Source organism: Manacus candei, unplaced genomic scaffold (genome assembly GCF_025592945.1).
Source record: "Manacus candei isolate 608988 ecotype Guabito, Panama unplaced genomic scaffold, ASM2559294v1 h1tg000071l, whole genome shotgun sequence".
NCBI lineage: Eukaryota > Metazoa > Chordata > Aves > Passeriformes > Pipridae > Manacus > Manacus candei.
Genome location: NW_026138119.1, coordinates 3843064 through 3863643, shown reverse-complemented (window position 1 = coordinate 3863643; position 20580 = coordinate 3843064). Strand labels below are relative to the sequence as shown.

General features: G+C 52.4%; 1 protein-coding gene across 1 annotated transcript; it reads left to right on the top strand.

Moving 5' to 3' along the window:
* Nucleotides 1–4833: 4833 nt before the first annotated feature.
* On the top strand, nt 4834–20084 carry DBH (dopamine beta-hydroxylase). Its single transcript, XM_051808245.1, has 12 exons — nt 4834–5447; nt 7679–7825; nt 9174–9431; nt 10842–11018; nt 11888–11990; nt 13205–13371; nt 14073–14216; nt 14328–14366; nt 15204–15263; nt 15940–16067; nt 16553–16712; nt 19159–20084. Exons 1-12 carry the CDS (start codon nt 5106–5108, stop codon nt 19291–19293), a joined length of 1860 nt encoding a protein of 619 aa, XP_051664205.1. The 5' UTR covers nt 4834–5105; the 3' UTR covers nt 19294–20084.
* The last annotated feature ends 496 nt before the right edge of the window (nt 20085–20580 follow it).

Below are 20580 nucleotides of genomic sequence, written 5' to 3'. Positions count from 1 at the left end.
TTTTAGCCACTCTGATGTCTCCATGTCCCTTGCAGCCCACCTCCATTCTAGAGCAGATTTTTCTTCACATTACATGATTCCTCAAACTGTACAGAGGACTTTCTGCACCTGAAATGGTACAAAATTAGGATGGTCTTGCAGAGCAGGGTGAGGTGTGGGCAGTTCTGAGAGTGCTGATGGCTGTGTGTCTCCACCACCATCACCAGCCCTGGTCCCCACCAGCTGCAGGAAGCAGGATCTCTCTGCATGTGGCAGGAATAGCGCAGGACCAGGATTGGTGTGAAGCTCAGCCAGGATGAACTTGAACCTGAAGAACGATGCACATCACACTGTGAGCTGAAGGAGTACAGATCTCAGGTGTGAGCAGGGGCAGTAACAGCCCAGACAGCAGCACCTTTTTTGGATCATTTTAGAAAAACCATGTTGAAGATTGAAGCGAGTCTCCAGAGCTCCCAAGTCGGAGACCACCACTCGGTTATGCTCCACTTCTCAAAGCTCACACAAATCTCTCCCACCTCCCACTGTCACTGTCCCCTGGATCACACCAACCCTTTATAAACACGCCCAGAGAACGCTTTTGTCTCTTCCTGTCCTTTTCAGATATTTCGGGTATTTGTGGCAATCTCTCCTGTTTATATAACAAAGCCACAGCCCAGTGTTTGTGACACCATATCCATGGAAACCCTAATATAGCATGCACAGGCGACTAGATCTCATTAGGTGGCTCAGCTGCAGCAGCACTGGGGAGGGAGTTTCTCTGGGCTGCTCTGGTGGGAAGGGGCCTGGCTGCCCACCCAGCCTCGAGCCCCTGGCGAGGCAGCACCTCCCAAAGAGAAACGATGCTCTACTTTGGCTAATTTTGGCCTTTCTCCTGCTGTCCCACCACCAGCTCACCGTGGCACGGCCCAGCCACCCACCTTTTGCTCTGCAGCAGGTCTATGGGTGCATGGCTGGACCAGGAAGAGAGGCAGAAGTGATGGAGATCCTCAGTCATGGCAGTCCTTGCCAGAGCAGGAGCAGCAGGTTCGAGCTGTAAAGAGCAGCTGATGTCCAGTTCTGTCTCTGATTCAGGGAGATTACTCTGGTGCCAGTGGGGAGGTCCAACTGTGTGGTTGGGCTGGATTCCCTTTGGATGTGGTCCTCATTGAGGATGAGGCAGAGGATTTCTTCCATGGTGTAAGGAAAAGAAAATTTTGTCCTGAGGAAGGTAAAACAAGTTAGGAGAAAGCAAGAAGCTGGAACAAGCAGAGGCTTAACAAGAGGGATGTTACAGCCTTTGTTTTTCTTGTGCTGTAAGGCACAAACTCACGTGCAAAGAGGAGGGAATGGCTCTTCCCTCCCACTGCTGCTGGATCACAGTCTCCTCCAAGTGTCCTGTCCTGACTGTCACCCAGCACATCTGTGGGTTAAACAGTGACTGCTGCTGTCACATGTGGAGGTTCCTGTGCAAAAACATGCAGCTCACTGTGGCCCAGCAAGACCCAGGTGACACAGAGACATTAAAACCATTTCAGAGAGCACAGACACTCACCTGTGTCTCTGTTGGGCAATTGAAACTCGGATTTGAACCCCCAGCACCTTCTCAGTGCATGACGAAGCCAACAGTCAGCAGGCAGATCCCTAATCCTTCTGATTTGTTATGGGAAGAGGACTGAGCAAAGTGATCCCTTGAAAAGGATTATAAACAGTTCTCTCAGCTTTGGGATGTATATGGAACACCTCCTGTGATCCACTGGTCTGGTCCCAGCTCCATGGCTCTGGAATAAAGGGTGAGAGGTGGATCTGGCCAGAGAAATTGCACACAACAGCCATCAGGGGAGGGGTCCTTGAGACCCTGCCTGGTTGCCCATCCCCGTGAGCATCTTCCCTACTTGCCAGCTCCCTCTTCCCCCTTCCCACACCACGTCGGGTCCAGCCTGAGTCAGACACTGCCAGACCTCATCAGCACCGAGGCAAATTCGATCCTGGTCTGGCTGGCTGTGGATGGGGGCTGTGGATGGCAGAGCCCCCGGGGCATGGAGAGCTGCACTGGCCGTGTGGGAGCAGACAGCAAAGCTTCCCTTCCCTCCCTGCCCTTGCCCAAATTGAATTTCCATTTATGTTAGTGAGGCAATGGATTATAGCTCCGAGGGGTGCTGCCTGCTTCAGTCCCTAATTTGGCGCATCAATTGTGTTTAAACCCACTTACCTGTAAGGCAGCCTTTGTTCCAGGCAGGCAGCCCTCACTCCTGCCGATGGAGGCAGCTGCTTCCCCAGCTCCCTGCCACGAATGTCAGGCACTGCTGCTGCCAGGGCTCTGGAACCCACAGCTTATCTCCAGCTTTGCATCCAGGGTCATTAGTGGCAATGAAAGGCCACAGCAGTTTGTCACCAGGAGGGTTTGGATGTGTGGCTCTGCAGAGGGACGGGGTCAGTAACACCCAGTGGGGGATTAACGCTGCTGCTGGGGTTCATTCAGCATCCAGCACAGCCAAGCTGGGGGCTGGGGGACTCAGCTGAGCACTGTCCACCAAAACCAGCCCTTGTATGGGATTCACAGCACACTCCAGGTATTCCCTGGAGTGTACTGCACTCTTGCATCTTTTCTGCCAGGGAGTTTGGCAGGGTCTGCCTGGGGAGAGACATGGGATGTACAGGGAGGCACCTGAGTCTCATCTCCAGCACAGGATGCTCCTGTGTTAGCACCAGCACAATTATGCTGGCATTAGCCCTGTCAAGAGCTCACAGGTGGGCAGAAAGCTGCTGCTGCTGCTCTGCCTTCAAGGAAAGGGGCTGAACCCCCCAGAACTGGGCCCATGGGAAGCTGCTCCATGTCAGCTCTGAGTGGTCAGAGTTCCAGCAACAGGAAACTGGCATTTCTACATGTCACTGAAATCCTAAAATAAACACCCGAAGCAATGAATGGAAAGCTGGATCCTTGCTCCTCACCTGGATTTGTGACCCACTACGAGGGAGAAACTGAAGGGGAGAGAGAGAGAGATACATTTTATTTTTTCCCTCTTCAAATAAATTCTCACTGCTTATCTGCAAAGTTCAGCTGTTTTCAAGCTGACCTGCCCGTGTTATGCTGTGCCACTGCAAATTCCTGCTGTACAGGAAAGCTCAGGAGCTCCACTTGCACACGCCAGCAACCTGGGGTTTCATCTCTAATACAGGGAGGCAGAACTCGTTAGCTGAGGACCCCCTCCTGCCCCTTGGTGAGGATCACTAGCCTTCCTACCGTGCTGGCAACTCAGCTTCTTCTCTTTACAATGAGGAAACAAAGCCAAGAGAGGTGGAGAAGTGGGTGAATCTGCTTGGAGGAGGTCAAGGATGGGGAAGGACAGAAATCTGCTCTCAGGGGCTTTCGTAATGCAGCCAGATGTCTGCCCAAGCACCAGGGCTGGAAGATGAAGGACATCCATCTGAGCCTTCAGTGCATCCAGGAATGAGCCCAGGAGCCTCAGGCAAAGAGAGGGATGCTGCATCCTCCTTCAGGAAGGTGAGCAGAGCTGTGGAAGGATTGAGGTGCAGATCCAGCTCCTCGGGCAGGAGCTCCAGGGCACTGCAGGGGCTCCATTCACAGTTCCAGTGAATACGACCCCACCTCTCAGAAATGCCATGGTGGGAGCCTTCCCAGGCATCTCCAGTGACCTCCTGCATGTCATGCTATGCAGACATGTGCTTTTGAGGCTGACAGCAGCAGCAGTAGGAGGGCTGGTGTGGGACAGGGCTGTTCCCTGGCATCACTGGGCTCGTGGGACGTGGGATGGGGCTGAGGGGCTCATCTGGGAGAGCTCAGCTCTCCATCTTTCTCTCTGCACTGGCCTTTTGCCTGAAGAAGCTGAATGAGAGATCAAACCCTCTAACCAGCAGGTCACCCGACAAGGAGAGATGCCCTGGATCAATTGACGCATTCCTGAGTAATGGTTATGTCTTAGGACAGTAAAACCTCATCGAATTTAACGTGGAGATGCACACACTGATGATTCATTAAAACACCCGGGCGCTGAGCTGAATCTATTTCCTCTCATTACACAGGGCTGGGAAACGTGGATCTGCCCCTGTGACATTGCTGCAAGGACCAGGAGTGAAACCCAAGACCCAAAGGGGACTGGGGGGGACTCCGCACGGAAGGCATCCGAGAGCATCTCCTGTCACGTGAGCTGGCATTAATAAAACAAGACCACAAACTCGGAGGCTAAAGCAAGGCAGTGTGTGTGTACCAAAGAGCTTGAGGCAGTTCATTATAATTCCAATTAACGTAGAAAAGTTAATAACCGAAAGAGAATACATCAGAACGAGAAGGGGGAGGGGGAGAGACAAAAGGTGTCTTTAAGCTGGAGCCGAAGTCCCAGCTGCCAGAAAAGCAAAGAAATAACAAATATTTATCACATCCAATGGTCCAGAGAGGTAGGAGCTCTGATGGGAGCCAAACTGGGGTGGGAGAGGAGTTGGGCTTTGCATGGGAATCCTTATTTTTGGATGCTGTGCTGGGGTTTGGAAGGGCCAGAAATTAGTCACACAAAGGCAAAAAAGGAGAGGAGAGAGGAGAGGAGAGAAGAGGAGAGGTGACAGGAGAGAAGAGATTTCATTTCTGGCTGTTTGGGGGAAATCAGCATTTTCTCTCGTATTTAGCTTTGCAGGGAAAATATTTCAAAACACTGTCAATATTACCTAATGCCTGGGAGCCCAGACAAAGCCCTGCATGTGATCAGGGCTCCTTTGTGCTAATTGTTTGGCCACCTTTGGGGTGATCCCAGGCTGGGGTACATGGGGACTCGGGCCAGAAGCACCACGAGCAGGGTAGAGCATGTCCATGCAGGGCTCAGCAGGAGCAGCCTGTGAGGCAACAGCCCTTTCCAGCCACTAAGGAAGATTTAAGAGTGAATCACATCAGCCCAGTCGAATTCAATTGCTATTGATAATGTCCATGTGCAATTAGAGCCAATTAAGGGGAGGCAGCGAATGACAAAAGCCAGAAGGTGGGGTGGGGTGGGGGTGTCAATACAACTGTCCAATTTCCCAACAACTAAATTCGATTAAAGAGTATCACTTACCCAGTTTGCCCAGGAGGGCCAGCACATAAATGGGCAAGGGGCAGGCACGGGTGCTGTCTGGGCAGCATGCAGACTTTCGGGAGCAAGCCCTGCTCCTGCCCCAGCTTCAAGCTGCGGGAGGTGGCATCCATGTACTTCACCATGATCGCCGCGTTCCTGGTCATCTTGGTGGTGGCTCTGCAGGGCTCGGCGCCCCGCGGGAGCGATTTTCCCTACAAGGTGCCCCTCGATCCCCAGGGGCTGCTCGAGCTCTCCTGGAATGTCAGCTACCCTGAGCAAGCCGTGAATTTCCAGCTCCTCATCAGGGACCTGCAGTTCGGGCTCCTCTTCGGGATGTCGGACAGGGGCGAGTTTGAGAACGCGGACCTGGCCGTGCTCTGGAGCGACGGGAGCAATTCCTATTTTGGGGTGAGTCACTCGTATGTTTGCATGGATGCTTATGGGGTTCCCTCCCTGGGGGTGAATCTGGTTTGAAAGAGTAGGACCGGTCCAGGGCACAGGGCACATTGGACTGGTCCCACTGCTCAGGGGGAAGGGGTCCGAAAGGTCTTGGAGGTTTCTACCCCAGAGGAACCCATGGATCAGGTGCACACGATGGGTTTGGCGTAGGAATTGAACCCAAAGAGAAAAGAATAAATACAACAGCACATCAGCAAGGCTGAGTGGAACCAGAACCAGGATGTCTCTGCTGTGTTTAGCCCCAAAGAGCTCCAACGGGGGGGTTGTGAACTGACCAGCTCATACTCACACACACACACAGGATGCACCAACATCTTGATTTGCTTCTGTGCTGCTGTCAGTCACATTAAAAATTAACCACAGCTCCCATTAATGGCTTCGAGACAGGGCAAAAGTCACCAGACAGAGAGGCTGCTCCTGCCAGCACCAAGAACCCGGCTGCGAGTTGCCTCTGCGAGTTGCCTCTGACGCTACCGTCGGGATCAACAGGACAACAGGGCAGCCCGGGGTGCTGTCAGAAATTAGACATGCAAATGTATTTGGGTGATACGTGAACACCTCGTGGTAGCAAGTGCAGAGGAGAAACTAATTTCTAATGGTGCTGTTTGATACTGCTGCTGCAAATCTCCACCCCTCCTCACACAGTCTGTTTGTCCAGGTCCTTGTTTGGGTTGTCTTTCCATCCCTGGGCTCTCCAGTCCTGTCCCCAGACCACCACATTCAGCTCATTGCCATCGCACTTGGCTGCAGAAAGCAGTTCACATTTTTCCCTGTGTGAGGCTTTCCAGCAAGTTAAATTTTACCTCTCTGCTTACTTCAAGTTAACCATAAAATACATTCTTTCGCAATCAGCCGCAATGTGATCTGCAGTGTAATGAAAGCATGAAAAGAAGGGCTTATTATCTGCGCTGTTTTCCTGCTAATTACCAGCCATTCAGGATCTGTGGTGGCCCGAATGCTACAGTATTTCACAGCATCATGTTAAGGAAACATAAAGGATCATTTCTAATCTTGCCTCCGTGTGCTCACCGAAAGACAAGCAGCACTGAATGAAACACCCGGCAGCATTAAGGTTTTCTCTTTCACTTGGTGCTGAACAGCATCCTGCATGGAGATTTCAATAAATCTCTCCAGTCCTGGTTTTCTCTCTCCTAGCAGCCTTTCTTCTGGATAAGTATGTCAGCTGTTAAAAAGATCCAAATTTGCTTAACCCCCCATGTACTACAAGATTAATTTGCACACCATATTCCTACGAAAACAAATGTCATGCAAGCTCCATGTAGCTGATTTTACTCTCCCCCTCTAAGGACAATATGTTCTCGAAATATGACTCTATAGTTCTGGCTGAAATTACGCCAAGTTGCTTTATTCTTTTTCTTCTGTTTTTTCCCCCAAGATAAGAGAACTGAGGCCACTTATGTATGTATAGCGAGGTACTTCTTGGGTGCCTTTTCTCACTAAACAAAATATATCAGTGAAAGAAACAAAAGATCAAGGCAACAACCCCGTTCAGTTCCAAATTATTGCAGGATTTTATACTCCAAACCTTCAAATCCTGAAGCACAGAAATCCACTGCTTTGCTTCTCAGTGTGGCTTTGTCACCATCCTCAACAATAAGCAGCTTTTGGGAGGCCATGCTGAGCTTCCAGAACAATCTGGCCACAACAAATTAAGGATTTTGAAGAGGGACAGCAATTTCTAGGGCTGACACTACAGCCCAGCAAAGGTCTGATCTTAAATTGAGAGCAGCTGTCTTGTGGTAAGGGTTTTGGAGAGCACATCACCCTCCTTCAGAAGGCCCCCCCCCCCGGACAAATACACCCAAAATGCAGCACAGACTGATCAGACTGATGCAACATTTTCACGTCCCTGCAGGCTTTCTTGTCCCCCATCCTTTCCACAGTCACATCTCAACTTTTAAAGGTCTTTTCTGCAGACTGTTAGTGCTGGGTCAGGTATTTCACACCAAGAGCCTCATGGCAAGGGCTGTTCTGGCACCACTGTGCCTGGAGGATGCTGGAAGGGGGCATGGAGCAACCAAAACACAGACAGCCCCCCCCCACACACACCTCTGGGAATGCAGCAGGTGAACCAGCTGGAGGGCCAGAAGGAGAACCTCAGGACCTGCGGTAGCTCTGGAGGTTCCTCCAGGATGACCAGGGTGCTCTTTCTCTCACAGGATGCCTGGAGTGATGCCAAGGGGCAGCTCCACATGGATTCACAGCAGGACTACCAGCTCCTGGGGGCTCGGAGGGCTCCTGAGGGGCTCTACCTCCTCTTCAGAAGAGCCTTCAGCACCTGTGACCCCAAGGACTACCTGATAGAGGTACAGTACCACCCTCACCCCACGGTGCCACTGTAGCACCCCTCAGCCCCCTCCCAGCCCTGGGGCACAGCTCCAAACCCCAACCTGCATGGTTATATCTGATTTTGGAGGCAGCATCAGGTGTTTGTGCTGTCTAAGGCAGAAAGGAAGCGAGCTACAGCTGTCAGTCCTGGGACATGAGTAATGTTTGGCACCATCTATTTATGACCCCTTATAAACCTCTAGAAAGTGTAGATTTTAGCTCATTTGCATCATCAGCTCCTGTTAAGCATGTGTTAGGTCTATATAAATACCTCCTGCATCACTCTGGTCTGCCGTCTGGAGCCAACTGTTGGGAGTGTTACGAAGAAGGGTTGGTGTACCAACAGGAGGCAAAGAGGAGGGTTGTGGCAGGAGCTGGAACAAAGGGACAGCAAATACAGACACTGTGCTGTGCTTGTATGTGGCTTGCTGATGTTTCTCTGGGTCTGCATTGACCACTGCCCTGTGAGATGGGACTGGGAGGAAACCTTCCCAGTGGGGATGTCAAACAGCTTCAGACTCTCAGCCATGGACCCCAGGTGCAGGCAGGAATTGGTGCAAGGCTCATCTCAGATGAAAGCCTTTGTGGGCAGGATATTTTAGAGCCAACGTGGGCACAGAGTGTCCTCGAGTTTTTGTTGCTGGTTTTCAAAAGCTTGTCTTGTGGTGAGAAATGTCTACCGTCTGCCAAAACACTGAGAGCCCTGGAGGAAAAAATCTGTCTGTGAACAAGGAAAAGACTTACAGGTCTTTATTCTCTGATCCTTCAAGAAAAGATTATTCTCTTTTTCCTTTCTTCCTTATCTCCTGTCCAGAGCTCTCTGTGTTCAGCAGCACCTTTCTTCCTTGCAGTAGACTTTGAGCAGAGCTTCTTGTGGCACCTTCCCCCTCAACAGGAGCTGGGAGAAAAGGGAGGATTTCAGGGAGAAGTTTTGTGCCTGCTGTTACTGCCCAGGCCACTTAGTGGGACTGGGCTGCAGGGTGGGATGAGCTCTGCACTGATGTGGTTGTCCCAGCCTCGAGCTCATGAGAGAGGAGGGGCTCTGAAGGAGAAGGGAGGATATGTTAAGCCTTATGGAATTTCAGACTCTCCCACCTGGCAGGGAACCCTCTGTGATCACCTCAGCCAAAGAAATGGCCCCAAATCTATAATATTCCTGGGACAGCACAGCAAAGTGAGCTACTGGTGCACTCAGGGTGGCTTCCCACTTGGGAATGGGTCAAGAGACCCATTCCTGGGTTCATGCCATCAATAGTGGTGCCAATAGTCTGTGCAGGTCATGTTTCTACATGAAAAACTACCTGATATACTGTGGTCTTGCTTCAGGATGGCACTGTGCACCTCATCTATGGGATCCTGGAGAAACCTGTGCATTCCCTCCAAGCCATCAACATCTCTGCCATCCACGGGGGTCTGCAGAGGGTGCAGCTGCTGAAGCCCAACATCACCATCCCTGAACTGCCCAGTGACACGAAAACCATGGAGATAACAGCTCCTGACGTTGTCATTCCCAGCCAAGAGACAACCTACTGGTGTTACATGGTAGAGCTCCCAAAAGGCTTCCCCAAACATCACATTATCATGGTAAGAGGTAGGAGAAGGGGGCTGCTTTCCCCAGGGCAGTCAGCAATCATGTTCACACTCAGCCATCCTACAAAGTCCATCTCTTCCTGCCCACAGCCTGGGAGGCTTTCAGACCCATCCATCTTCCCAAACATGGTCCCAAAACATCTCCCAGAGCCATCCCACCAGCCAGTAGCATTCTAATCTCTCTTAACCCAAAATCAGAAGTTTCTCAGCAGGAAGTGGCCAGTTGATGTCTTTCCACCTGGCACATCCAGCAGGAACCAGGGCAGGCTCAGGGATGACTCTCTGCAGAGGGCAGAGCTGTGGCCATCAAGGATGGACCCATAGCAGGATTATGGCACACAGTGAGCCATGAGGAATATATAAACATGGGAAACAAAGGAAAAGGGCTGGCAAGAGCAGAGCATACTCCAAAAAAAGAGTTACAGAAATAAATGCAACTTGTGTGCGCTGCCCAGGTATTTTGCAGGTGCTTGGGTCACCTCCCTCAAAGGAGAGGCAGAAACCTGCTGGCATCCTAGTGCAGGGAAGGGATGAGCCACTGGGAGAGCACGGCCCCAGCAGGTGTGGAGATGGCTCAGCAGCTGACCTGGAACATTCAGAGCCAAAACCACCCAGTGGAGAGAGGGAAAACCTGATGCATGAGCTGAAGTGAGTGCTCAGTGATTTATAGAGGAGAGACGGTGCTGCAAAGGAAGGCTCAGAAGGAGGATTTTCTCTCTAACAGATGGTGTGAACTGAATCATCTGTGTGTAAGTAAAAAGTGTGTAACTCCTGATACCTTCCCACTGCTGCAGATTACTTCTACAGCTGGCACTTTTAGCCAGAACCATTTCTCAGACTGGTTTTAATCACTCTTTCTACCCCAAATTCCCCTTGCCATGCCCCGAGCAGCTGTTAGATAGAAACAAAACCCAACAGCTTCAGTCAGAGCTACCACAATGTGACCAGGACTCTTTTTAGGAAAAAGCAATGTGCCCAGGGTCACCTCAGCCCTGCAAGACTGTAAAGGACTCAGTCATCACAAAGCAGACCAAGATCTTCTGCTAATCAGGTGCACCTGTTGCTGGAGAAAGGATGAGATGTTTCTATATGTGTTCTGGTGGGCTCTGGGTTGGTCCCAAGGCCAACTAAGAAACTAAGTGTTTCCACAAGTGCCCTGAATGCTCTCCTTGGGCACTAGTTCTAGCTTAACCTCCTCTTGCGAGCCAAAATATAAAGTAAAAGCTCTTGGTGCTTGGTGCCTCATGCCCAGAGCAACCTTCCCTCCCTACCACGGGGTAGAAGCTGTCTCCCATTCAGCAACAGGTGCCAGACATACCTGTCTTGGCTCCTCGTGGAGCCTGGAAGGCGGCAGCCGCAGGGATGGACTCTCAGTCTGTCCTCGTTCTGGGATCTGCTTTGCAGTACGAGCCCGTGATCACGGAGGGCAACGAGGCTCTTGTCCACCACATGGAAGTCTTCCAGTGTGCTGCTGAGTTCGACAGCTTCCCCTCCTACAACGGGCCCTGCGACTCCAAGATGAAGCCAGAGCGGCTCAACTACTGCAGGCACGTGCTGGCAGCCTGGGCCATGGGAGCACAGGTGGGTGCAAGGGGGGACCTGTCGCCCCGGGTAAAAACCGTCCTGTTGCCTCCCAACCCTTCCCAATTCCCTTTTGGGTTTGCCCCATGTGAGTTGCTCCCACCCCGTTCTCTGTTGGGGTTTGAGTCCAGCCCTGTCTGACCTCCCCAACCTCCCCCTGGGCGCATCTGAGCTCCTGCTTCATCCCAGCTCATCTCCTTGGTGCCATAAATCTGGATCCCAGGTGCAATCCAGGTTCTCCCCCATTTCTTATCCCAGCCCTGATCCAGTCCGGGTTTCCCCCTATTCCTGATTCTGGGCATAATCCAGTCCAGGTTTCCCTCCATTCCGGATCCCAGGTGTGATCCAGTCTGGGTTTTCCCCATTCTGCATTCTGGCCCTGATCCAGTCTGGATTTCCCCTCATTCTGTATTCTCACTTAATCCAATCTGGTCTTTCCCCCACCCTGTATCCCACCTGTGATCCAGTCTGTCTTGTCCCCCATTCCAGTGGGGCACTGGAAGGGGCTCCCCAGGGCAGTGGTCACAGAGTTCAAGGATCCTTTGGACAATGCTCTCATGCACATGGTGGGATTTCTGGGGTTATCCTGTGCACGCCCAGGAGTTGGACTTGATGATGATCCTTGTGGGTCCCTTCCAACTCAGGGCATTCTATGATTCTGCTGGGGGTTATGTCACTGCAGGTACTTGTGGCACAGGAGAAGCCTGTGGAAGCAAGACCAGCTCACCAAGCACAACCAAGAGCTCAAATCATACCCCTCAGCCCACAGTGGGGGCCAGGATTATGGCCAAACATTTCCCTTTGGCTTTTCAGCCTTGTCCTTGGAAAGCCATCCCACTGCTCCCCTAACACCCTCCCTCTGCTTGCAGGCTTTCTACTACCCTGAAGAAGCAGGTGTTGCCTTCGGTGGCCAAGGCTCCTCCAGATATTTGCGCCTCGAGATCCATTACCACAATCCACTGGTGTTCAAAGGTGAGGGGGTGTGAGCCATGCCTGGTGCCTCCCCAGTAAGGCCATGGCAGGAGAGCTGGGGACATTCAAGGGAAGGACTGACATCCTGTTGGAGAGGGCTCTGGCCAAAAATCATAGCCCTGTTTGCAAATATCTGGAGACCTGATGGTCCAGATCTGTCCTAGCAGGAAGAATACATTAAATTCCCACCATGTTGCCCCTTTTCTGGTCTCAGCAAAGTCATCCTCACTGAAGGCTGGACCTGTGCAAGCCCAGCAGTGGAGAAGGATGCTCAGGGAAGGAACCTCCCTGAGCCTGCAGGCAGAAAACTGCCCCTACAGAGTTTCTGCAGGGATATGATCCAAGGCAGCACCAGTATTTAGCTGGGCTGTCTCAGAGTGTCCCTCCAAGTTCCTTGGAAGGTGGTGGTGGAGGATCTCAGAGCAAGAGCAACAGCAGTGCCAAGTCACCAGAGAGGAAGCAGCAGCAGCCTGGCTGGGGATGGGGGGATGTGGATGTTGTTTTACTGTACTCCTGCTTCGATAACATTGTCAGGAGACACATTGAAAAAAAAAAAGTTCCAAAAAGCCCAGTTTCTTCATTAACATAAAAACAAGTAGCTTCTTGACTACCCAAGTATATTTTTAGGAGACCAGAGCATATGCACTGTAGATCAGTCATAGCACATTCGGCAACTCGAGAAGAAACACGTCTATAAATACAGAGCTCATGTCTTTCATAATTTATCTGCTTTTGCATGTTAACCAATAGTGTCTCCCCTGTTATTCTTATCTCTGAGTGGGCTCCAGCCCGGAGACAGGGGGTTCAAAGCTGCCCTGAACCCCTCCTGACCTACTGACCCTGCTCTTTCCCTTTGCTTTCGGGGCCTTAGACTTCTGGATGTATCGGTTAAAGAAGATGCAATGAGCCATATTTCTGAGGGAGTTAAAGCACCCCACGCTCTGTCCTTCTGCTTTGGGCTCTCCAAAGGCACCCCTTACCTCACTCTCCTGGGAGCAATTCAGCCTTAGGTCGATGCCCTCTCTAGGGGAACCAGGCGTGTCTGGGCGCACTCAGCAAAGGCTTGCATGCAGATGTCTAGGATTTAAAACAACAAGAGCCACACGCAGGTTCAGAAAACCGCGAGAGCGAGAGGCTGGCGACGCAGCGCGGCATCGTTTTTCACACCTGACCTTGTCCCTGCGGTGACTCGTCCTTGTCCTCTCGCCCACCAGGTCGCCGCGACTCCTCAGGGATCCGGCTGTACTACACGGCCACCCTGCGGCCCCACGACGCCGGGATCATGGAGCTGGGCTTGGTCTACACGCCCGTGATGGCCATTCCCCCCGGCGAGGACGCCTTTGTCCTCACGGGCTATTGCACCGACAAATGCACCCAGAAGGTGAGTGCCCGTCCTCTCCACCCCGGCTTCACCTTGGAGGACAAAGTTTACTCGTGGCTTTTCCCAGGCCCTGGGCAGAACTGAGTTCCAGGTTTCCAATTCCCGGTTTTAAACTTACCGTGAGGTTGCGCTTGAAAAGAAAAAATCTGCTGTGTACAACAAACAGAGAGCAGCTGGTCGGGATGCGCTGAATCCCCCTCGAAGCAGCTCTCCTGGGGAGCCATCTGCTCCAGCTCCCCGGGGTACCATTCCCATAAAACTTACTGCCTAGCTGGCTGTGTCCCAGTGGTGCTTCCCTCCATGGGGAAGAGAAAATTGGCTTCTGTGTCCGAGCAACTTGCCAAGAGCTTCTCTCAAAGATGGTTCCAAAATGCCCACCTTGCTCTCAGGGATATTTTAGTAGATGTTTTGGTAGGGCCTACTCAAAAGGAATCATTTGTGCCACCACTAACGAGCGCAGGGAGGCAAGCAGCATCCAGCTCAGCTGCTCCTGCTGACCCAGAGAGCTGGTTTGGCAGCAGATTGAGAGTCTGTCCCTCTGCCAGGAGCTCGCTGACACCCTGCTCCAAGGGGACAGTGATCCCCTAAACTCCTGTGTGAGAGCCAGGACAGGGACAGCTGGTTCCCAGCACACAGCAGGGGATGTGTGGGAGGGGAGAGGGATGGGGTCAGCACGAGGCCCTGATCTGTCCTTCCCCCAGGCTCTGCCCCGTGCCGGCATCCGCATCTTCGCCTCCCAGCTCCACACTCACCTGGCAGGGAGAAAAGTGATGACAGTGCTGTCCCGGGACGGGAGAGAGCGGCAGGTCGTGAACTCCGACAGCCACTACAGCCCTCACTTCCAGGTACAGGGGTCTGCAGGGGCAGTGGGGTCCTGGCTGGATGTCACCTGTGGGGTTGCCCTGGGCACGGTGCCACGGCGCTGCTCTGATGTGACCCCTTTCCTTCCCTCCCAGGAGATCCGCATGCTGAAGGAGATCGTTGCAGTCTTTCCAGTGAGTTGCTCCAGAAACTGTGGCAGCTTCCAAACAGCACACCCTGACCCCATGACCTTGACCTCTCTGCCTCCTTCCATCAGCCCATCCCCTCTGGGGACGTCCCTGTGGGCTGCAGGAGGACAGTGTGGTCCCTGGGTCATATCTATCACCCTCATGCCTTGGGGATGTTGGGGCCCACCTCATATGGCACAAAACTGGTGTGTGGGCAGCCAGGAGCTAAATTAAGCACCTAATTTAGTTGGGCTTTGTCTACCAGAGGGAGGCTCCTCAGGGAGTGAGGATGAACCATGGTGGTGCCCCCTCTCCTCGCTGGGTAGAAGGAGAGGAAGAGATTTGGAATCAGTGGTGAGAGTGTGTGGCAAAACAGAGGTGGAAAGTGCCCTGGGGCCTTTTGGGTGAGGAAGAACCTGGCTGCAAAGTAGAGGACACCTGTGGGACCTGCTGTGCCCCATGAGGCTGCCCAAAAGACTCAGCACTCATTGAGACCCCACCTACATCTGTGCTGGGACCCCACGGTCCCCAGCACTGGCTGTGATGGGGAGGCTGTTGTGCCATCAAGTCAGGTACAGATTTGGCACTTCAAACTGTTGCCTAAGTGCATTTTTTTAAGGTGTTTCAGCCCTGCAGAAATTCTTAAAAAGCGAGGAAAGCAGGAAACACCATTCCTGGGATACAGCCCTAGGGAATCTCCACAGGGTATGCAAGTTTAGCAAGCGCTCCTGAGGCACTGCAGAGAGCGCTGGTGGGGAAACAGGCTGCTGATATGGGGAGCAGAGATCTGCTGTGTTGTACACTCCCCAGCCCCTGAATTTACCTGTGTTTGAACCTCCCCAGGGCGATGAACTCATCACCACCTGCACATACAACACGCAGAACCGGAGCCAAGCCACTGTGGTGAGTGCAGGGGCAGCTCACCTGCCTCTGTGGGGCTGAGGTGTGTTGGTACCCCAGGGTTGGGGGCACCCACAGAGTGGGCTTCTGCATGAACCCAGGCTGAATCACAGCCAAAACCCAGAGGGAGTGTGGGAAGAAGGGAACTCACAAGGCTCTGCTGCCTGCAGAGGGGATGGCAAGGTGCTAATTGTGAAGTAGCATGTGTCACTCTAATTCCCATCACAAACTGTTCCACCAGGGATTAATTGTAATTAAAGAGAAGTGGCATTTTTTGACAGTGCATGTTATTTTCTTACATAGGCAGCAAAAAAAAAAAAAAGAGCCTGTCAGAGGTACCATCAACAGGGACAAAGTTAAATATAGCAGAGGGATTATAGGAAATCTGCATTTTAATGTAAACCACACGGTCTAGCCTAAAAGTCTGTCCTTGTGCAAAGGGCAGAGGAGCAGAGTGCTGCCCATCTCATGCAAATAAAGGGGTGTGTTTATCTATACCTATGTATCTACATCTATTTAGATACCCAGATATCTAGATACATAGATTATAGCTATAGGTATATGTGAGTGTGCACATAGAGGTGTGAGCATTGTGTCCTCCTGCCCTCCCTGCTGGCTGTGCAGCCCTGGCAGGGCACAGCCAGACCCCGCTGCCATCACCTTTGTGTCTGTGCTGCAGGGAGGGTTTGGCATCCTGGAAGAGATGTGTGTGAACTACGTGCATTACTACCCCCAGACGCAGCTGGAGCTGTGCAAAAGCACTATGGATCTGGGATACCTGCACCGATACTTCAACCTCGTGAACAGGTACAGAGCCCCTGCACGGTGGGGCTGAGGGGAGAGGGATCAGTGCAAAGCTCTGTGGTGGTAACACTAGAAAAAAGCCAAACCCAGGGTTTTAAGGATGATTGTGTGGTGAGAACCTCTGGGAAGGGGGAGCAGTCCTGGGAATGGACTTCACAGAAAGAGTCAGAGCATGACCATGTGCTTAAGTGCAGAATATTCCTTATAACCCAAGGCAGACAGCAAGCATCCCTGCTAGAGAAGCTGCAGCCCATCCACCCAGGATGAGAGGGGGAGATGCTGACCTTGCACAGGATGTCCTACCCACAGGCAGTCAGCTGGCCCCAAATCCTTCCCTGCAGGTGCCCGCTGCTCCAGGCGCTCCCTGTGCCCAGCGCTGACTTCGGAGCCATTCCAGGTCAAGCTTTAGGCAGGGAGGAATTAGTCACATCCAGCACCGAAAGGGGACAGCACTGCTGTGTTTCAGTGTGGCGTTTCTCCTGCCCCAGGTTTAACGATGAGGAGGTCTGCATGTGCCCGCAGGTCTCTGTCCCAGAGCAGTTCAGTTCTGTCCCCTGGAACACGTTCAACAGAGATGTGCTAAAGTCCCTCTACGGTTTTGCTCCGATCTCCATGCACTGCAACAAATCCTCCGCCATCCGGTTCCCGGTATGTACAGCTTCACTCCCCAGGCTTCCCAACAAAACTCCCAGCTGTAGGTAAAAAGCAGCTTGGCAGAGCTGTGGGAAGGTCTGTACCAAGCACATGGGTCAGGTGTCCGGTGCTCAGGACACATCCAAAACCCAGCGGGCTCAGGGCAGGGAGCTGGAGCTGTGAGGACACTGAGCCCAGCCCTGGTGCTTAAACAATCTGTCCAGAGCCCACCATGGATGTTCCCAGCCAGATTCAATTGGGAGATGCATTTGCATAAAGTGATTTGGAGGCTGCTTTTGCTGAGCGTTGAAGTAGGGCCGGCTCCAGATCCAAGGAGAAACGTGAGGTGGTTTTTAGGATTTTGGCAAATGACATCAGGTCCCAGCAGAGCGAGCTCATTACACACAGCATCTGTGCAGCCTCCAAACGCAGAGATCCAGCAAAACCTGAAGGATAAAGGACTGCGAGATCTTTAAAGGAAAAACAGGCCCAGTGATGAGGGACATAACAATGATGGCAATGAAGATTTAAAACCACTGATGGCCTCAGCTCCCAGTGCCATTTATCAGTGTAATAAACTTAGATGGTAGCCTATTCCTGGATCCAGGGATATCCACTGCAGCACAAGAGGATGCTGAGCTGACTGCAGGGATGACCATCAGCTTTCTACCCCAGTAAACTCCCTTCAGCAAAGTCCACTCTGGAGCAGGCAGAAACCTTTCCAGTTTCCTGGAACTGAAGACCTGGCACCTCTCGGCTGTGCAGAGGACAGAAGTGCAGAACAGTGGTGCAGAAGTTTTGTGCAGCAGGAGAATTATGAATTAAACCTCTTAATTACAGCTCAGACAACTCTCTTGGTTTCAGAGAGGTCTAGGAGGCTTCTGGGAAGGGACTCGAGCGGAGCAGAGCCAATGCTGGCACAAAGTGGGTCACAGGCACCACAGTGAGGGTGAAGGAACTGAGCTGCCTCCCTGCTCTGCTGGTGCTTCAGAGCGAGCCCAACTTTGATACATCTCATTTATTCCATACTGTTTCTGCCAAGAGAAAAGCACCGGCTTCTAATTAAGTTCATGTTTTTGCAGTTCAGTGATCCCAAATCTGATGATTTCTGGAAGGAACTGAGTGCTGTTAATTATCGAGCAAAATCTCAAGGTACCACTTGTGAGAGGCAGCAGGGATGATGCCATCCCCAAGTCCCCTGCACCCGCAAGGGCTCACAGTAAACTCCCTTTGTTCAGATTTCCACTCGAAGGCACCGAAAACAACAACTATCGAGACACTCCAAGTGCCTTTGATCTATCTGAAAAGCAGGCACAGGGTTTGGGATGTATCAGCAGGGCAGATTCCGCAGCAGATGGGCTCAGGACTGGAGCTGAGCCCTGGAGCAGGCACACCCGAAACATTCTTAACTGCTCCCCTAAGCCAGAAGGGTACAGGAAAACAGTTGTTTCTCCAGCTGGTGCTCCCCTGCAATGCTGTCCCCTCTCTGGTCGCTCCCCATGAGCTTTGGAAGGGTCCCTCCATCCCACTCCATCTTCCCCCAGGGTTTTCGTGGTGCTGGTGCAGCCTCTGGCCTGTTTCGCTTGACATACCACAAGAAATTTCAGCTGAAAACATAAATTCAACTTTCATCTTGCTGATGACTCACAGCTCTACCTCTCCTCTCCAGACCTCCCTCCTCCTGCTCACGCTGCGGCTCAGCCTCTCGCTGACATTTCCGCATGAGCACACAGCCAGCAGCCAAACTGCAGCATCACCAAACCAGAGCCAAGCCCCCCTTTGCCCTCACAGCCCCTGCCCACATCTCCACTGGCCACTAACCCAGGCCAACACATCACATCTGAGTTAGATCCTGCTCGGCGGGCTCAGCCCTCGGCGCTGCCTGGACCAGGCAGATTGCTCTTTGCAGGGAACATCCCCGAGACAAGGTGTCTCCTCACATGCACAGAGCTGGAGGTTTTGTCCTGGCCGTGGTCACCCTGAGCCCTGATGGCTGTGACAGCCCTTCCCCAGCTCTGCCACACAGCACATCATCCAGGCTGCTGCATCCTTCCTGCTCTGCAGCAGCTGCACAGGAACATCCATGCTGGAATGCTGCAAATTCCTGCCAATATTTGGTGGAGAGTGTTTTACAGAGCACGTTGGTGCCTGTATGGGACTCCCTGGTTTGAGTTGCCTCCATCTGATTTGGTGGGTAGCGCTTTTTGGGGTGGAAACATCCTGACTGTGGTGGGTTTGTGAGACACCGTGCACTGCAGGCGTCTGTGCCGCTAAGGGGATGTGTAGGTGCTTCTGTAAAATGAAGAATTAGTAATATGAATAATTAGCAACATCTCATAAGAAAACATCCTGATTTTGGCTGAAAATGCTTCAAATATTAAAGCTCATTGGAGAGATGGGCAGAAACACCAAGTTTCCAAGTACCTGAGACTTGGTCTCATGGTGCCAAACTCTCTTGCAGGGCGACTGGGAGAAGCAGCCACTTCCCACCATCACCGAGAGGCTGCAGGAGCCTGTCCCCCACTGCCCACCTGCCCCGGGGCCTCAGCCTGCTGCCCCCATCCCCCTCAACCTGGGCCAGCTCAGGAGGGACTGACACGATGCCTGTTCCTTCCATCACGACGGGAAGTGCCTCCAGGCAGGAGCATCCATGGGGAACATCCCGTCACTGTCCCGGCATCCTGCCCACACAGCGATGCCAACTGGTGCCCTGGCCCCTGCAGGGGGGTTAGGGCTCATGAGCTAGAGTTCAAAAAGTACTCTGGAGATGGAAAGTGCTATATTTAGTGTGTTATTAGCAATCCTGGCTCTGAGTAATGCTGCTTTCCACCCCCGGAATGAGAACGTGGAGGTTTGCTATTGTGCTAAACCCAGTGTGGCCCCAGGGAGTGGGGGGAGAGCCTTGTTTTCCCACAGGGAAATTGAGGCATGGACATGTGTGGGAGCAGCATACAAGCCCTGCAGTGCCCCATGGTCCCATTTAGCTCAGGATGGCTCCACAGGTGCTCTCCCACCCTGCCAGCCATGGAGGGGATGGAGGGAAGGAGGGAGGGATGCCACGATGCCCACCTGACACCCACCTCCCCCCCATGCTCCTTCCCCACTCCCCCATGCTGGGGATTGTTCCTCTAGATGCCACCAGATGCCAATGGCTGGGAACAAATGATACCTCTGGGATAGGGTTTAGAAAGGGGGAGGGATGCGGTGGGGAGGCACGGGGAGGGGAATGACAAATCTTTTGTCAGGGAAAAATTACTCCATTAAATATCTAAATGTAAAATAAATTGCTTTTTGCTGTCGAGCTCCAAGGGAAGAACACTCAGGAGGAGCAAAGGAAAGACTGGAGGTGCTGCAGGAGAGTCCATGTCCATCCCAGCTGGGTGCCTGCCCTTGCTGCCTTGGGAGAGGTAGGATCCAGGGCAGGTGGCCCCCAAAATTCACCCTCCCAGCCACCTTGAGTGTAAGGGACAGAGCACTGCACATTGGAAAGGCCTTTTTAAAGCAAAACATGATCTTCCATGCACAGAGTGGATCCCTGGCTTGGCAGGGAGGCAGCATGCTCTTTCCCTCGGGACAGGACTGTGGCCACCCCCTCCTCTGCCCTCCTCCTGCCACAGGGAGGGCAATCAGCTCCTATTCAAGAGAAAAATTCATCTCAATCTTGTTTTTTAACGTTTTCAGTAAAACCAAAGCATTTTCAGAGTTCACGCTCTTGCCCGCAGCGCTTGTGGCACGAGGTTAAGGAACTGAAATCAGCTCTAAAGAGGGTATGCACCAAGCAAACCTAGTCAAGGGAAAGAAAGGGAAGAGCATGGAGTGAGATTATTTCTTCAGGCGGGTGAAAGCTTCAGCAGAGATCAGGCCCTCGCTGTGCCCAGCGAGG

What these genes read in the sequence shown, in the direction of transcription:
- DBH (XM_051808245.1), top strand. Translation starts at nt 5,106, where the DNA reads ATGCAGACTTTCGGGAGCAAGCCCTGCTCCTGCCCCAGCTTCAAGCTG. An exon ending in AGATCGTTGCAGTCTTTCCA is followed by an intron (nt 14,367 to 15,203) that starts GTGAGTTGCTCC and finishes GAACCTCCCCAG; the next exon opens with GGCGATGAACTCATCACCAC. An exon ending in ACCGGAGCCAAGCCACTGTG is followed by an intron (nt 15,264 to 15,939) that starts GTGAGTGCAGGG and finishes TCTGTGCTGCAG; the next exon opens with GGAGGGTTTGGCATCCTGGA.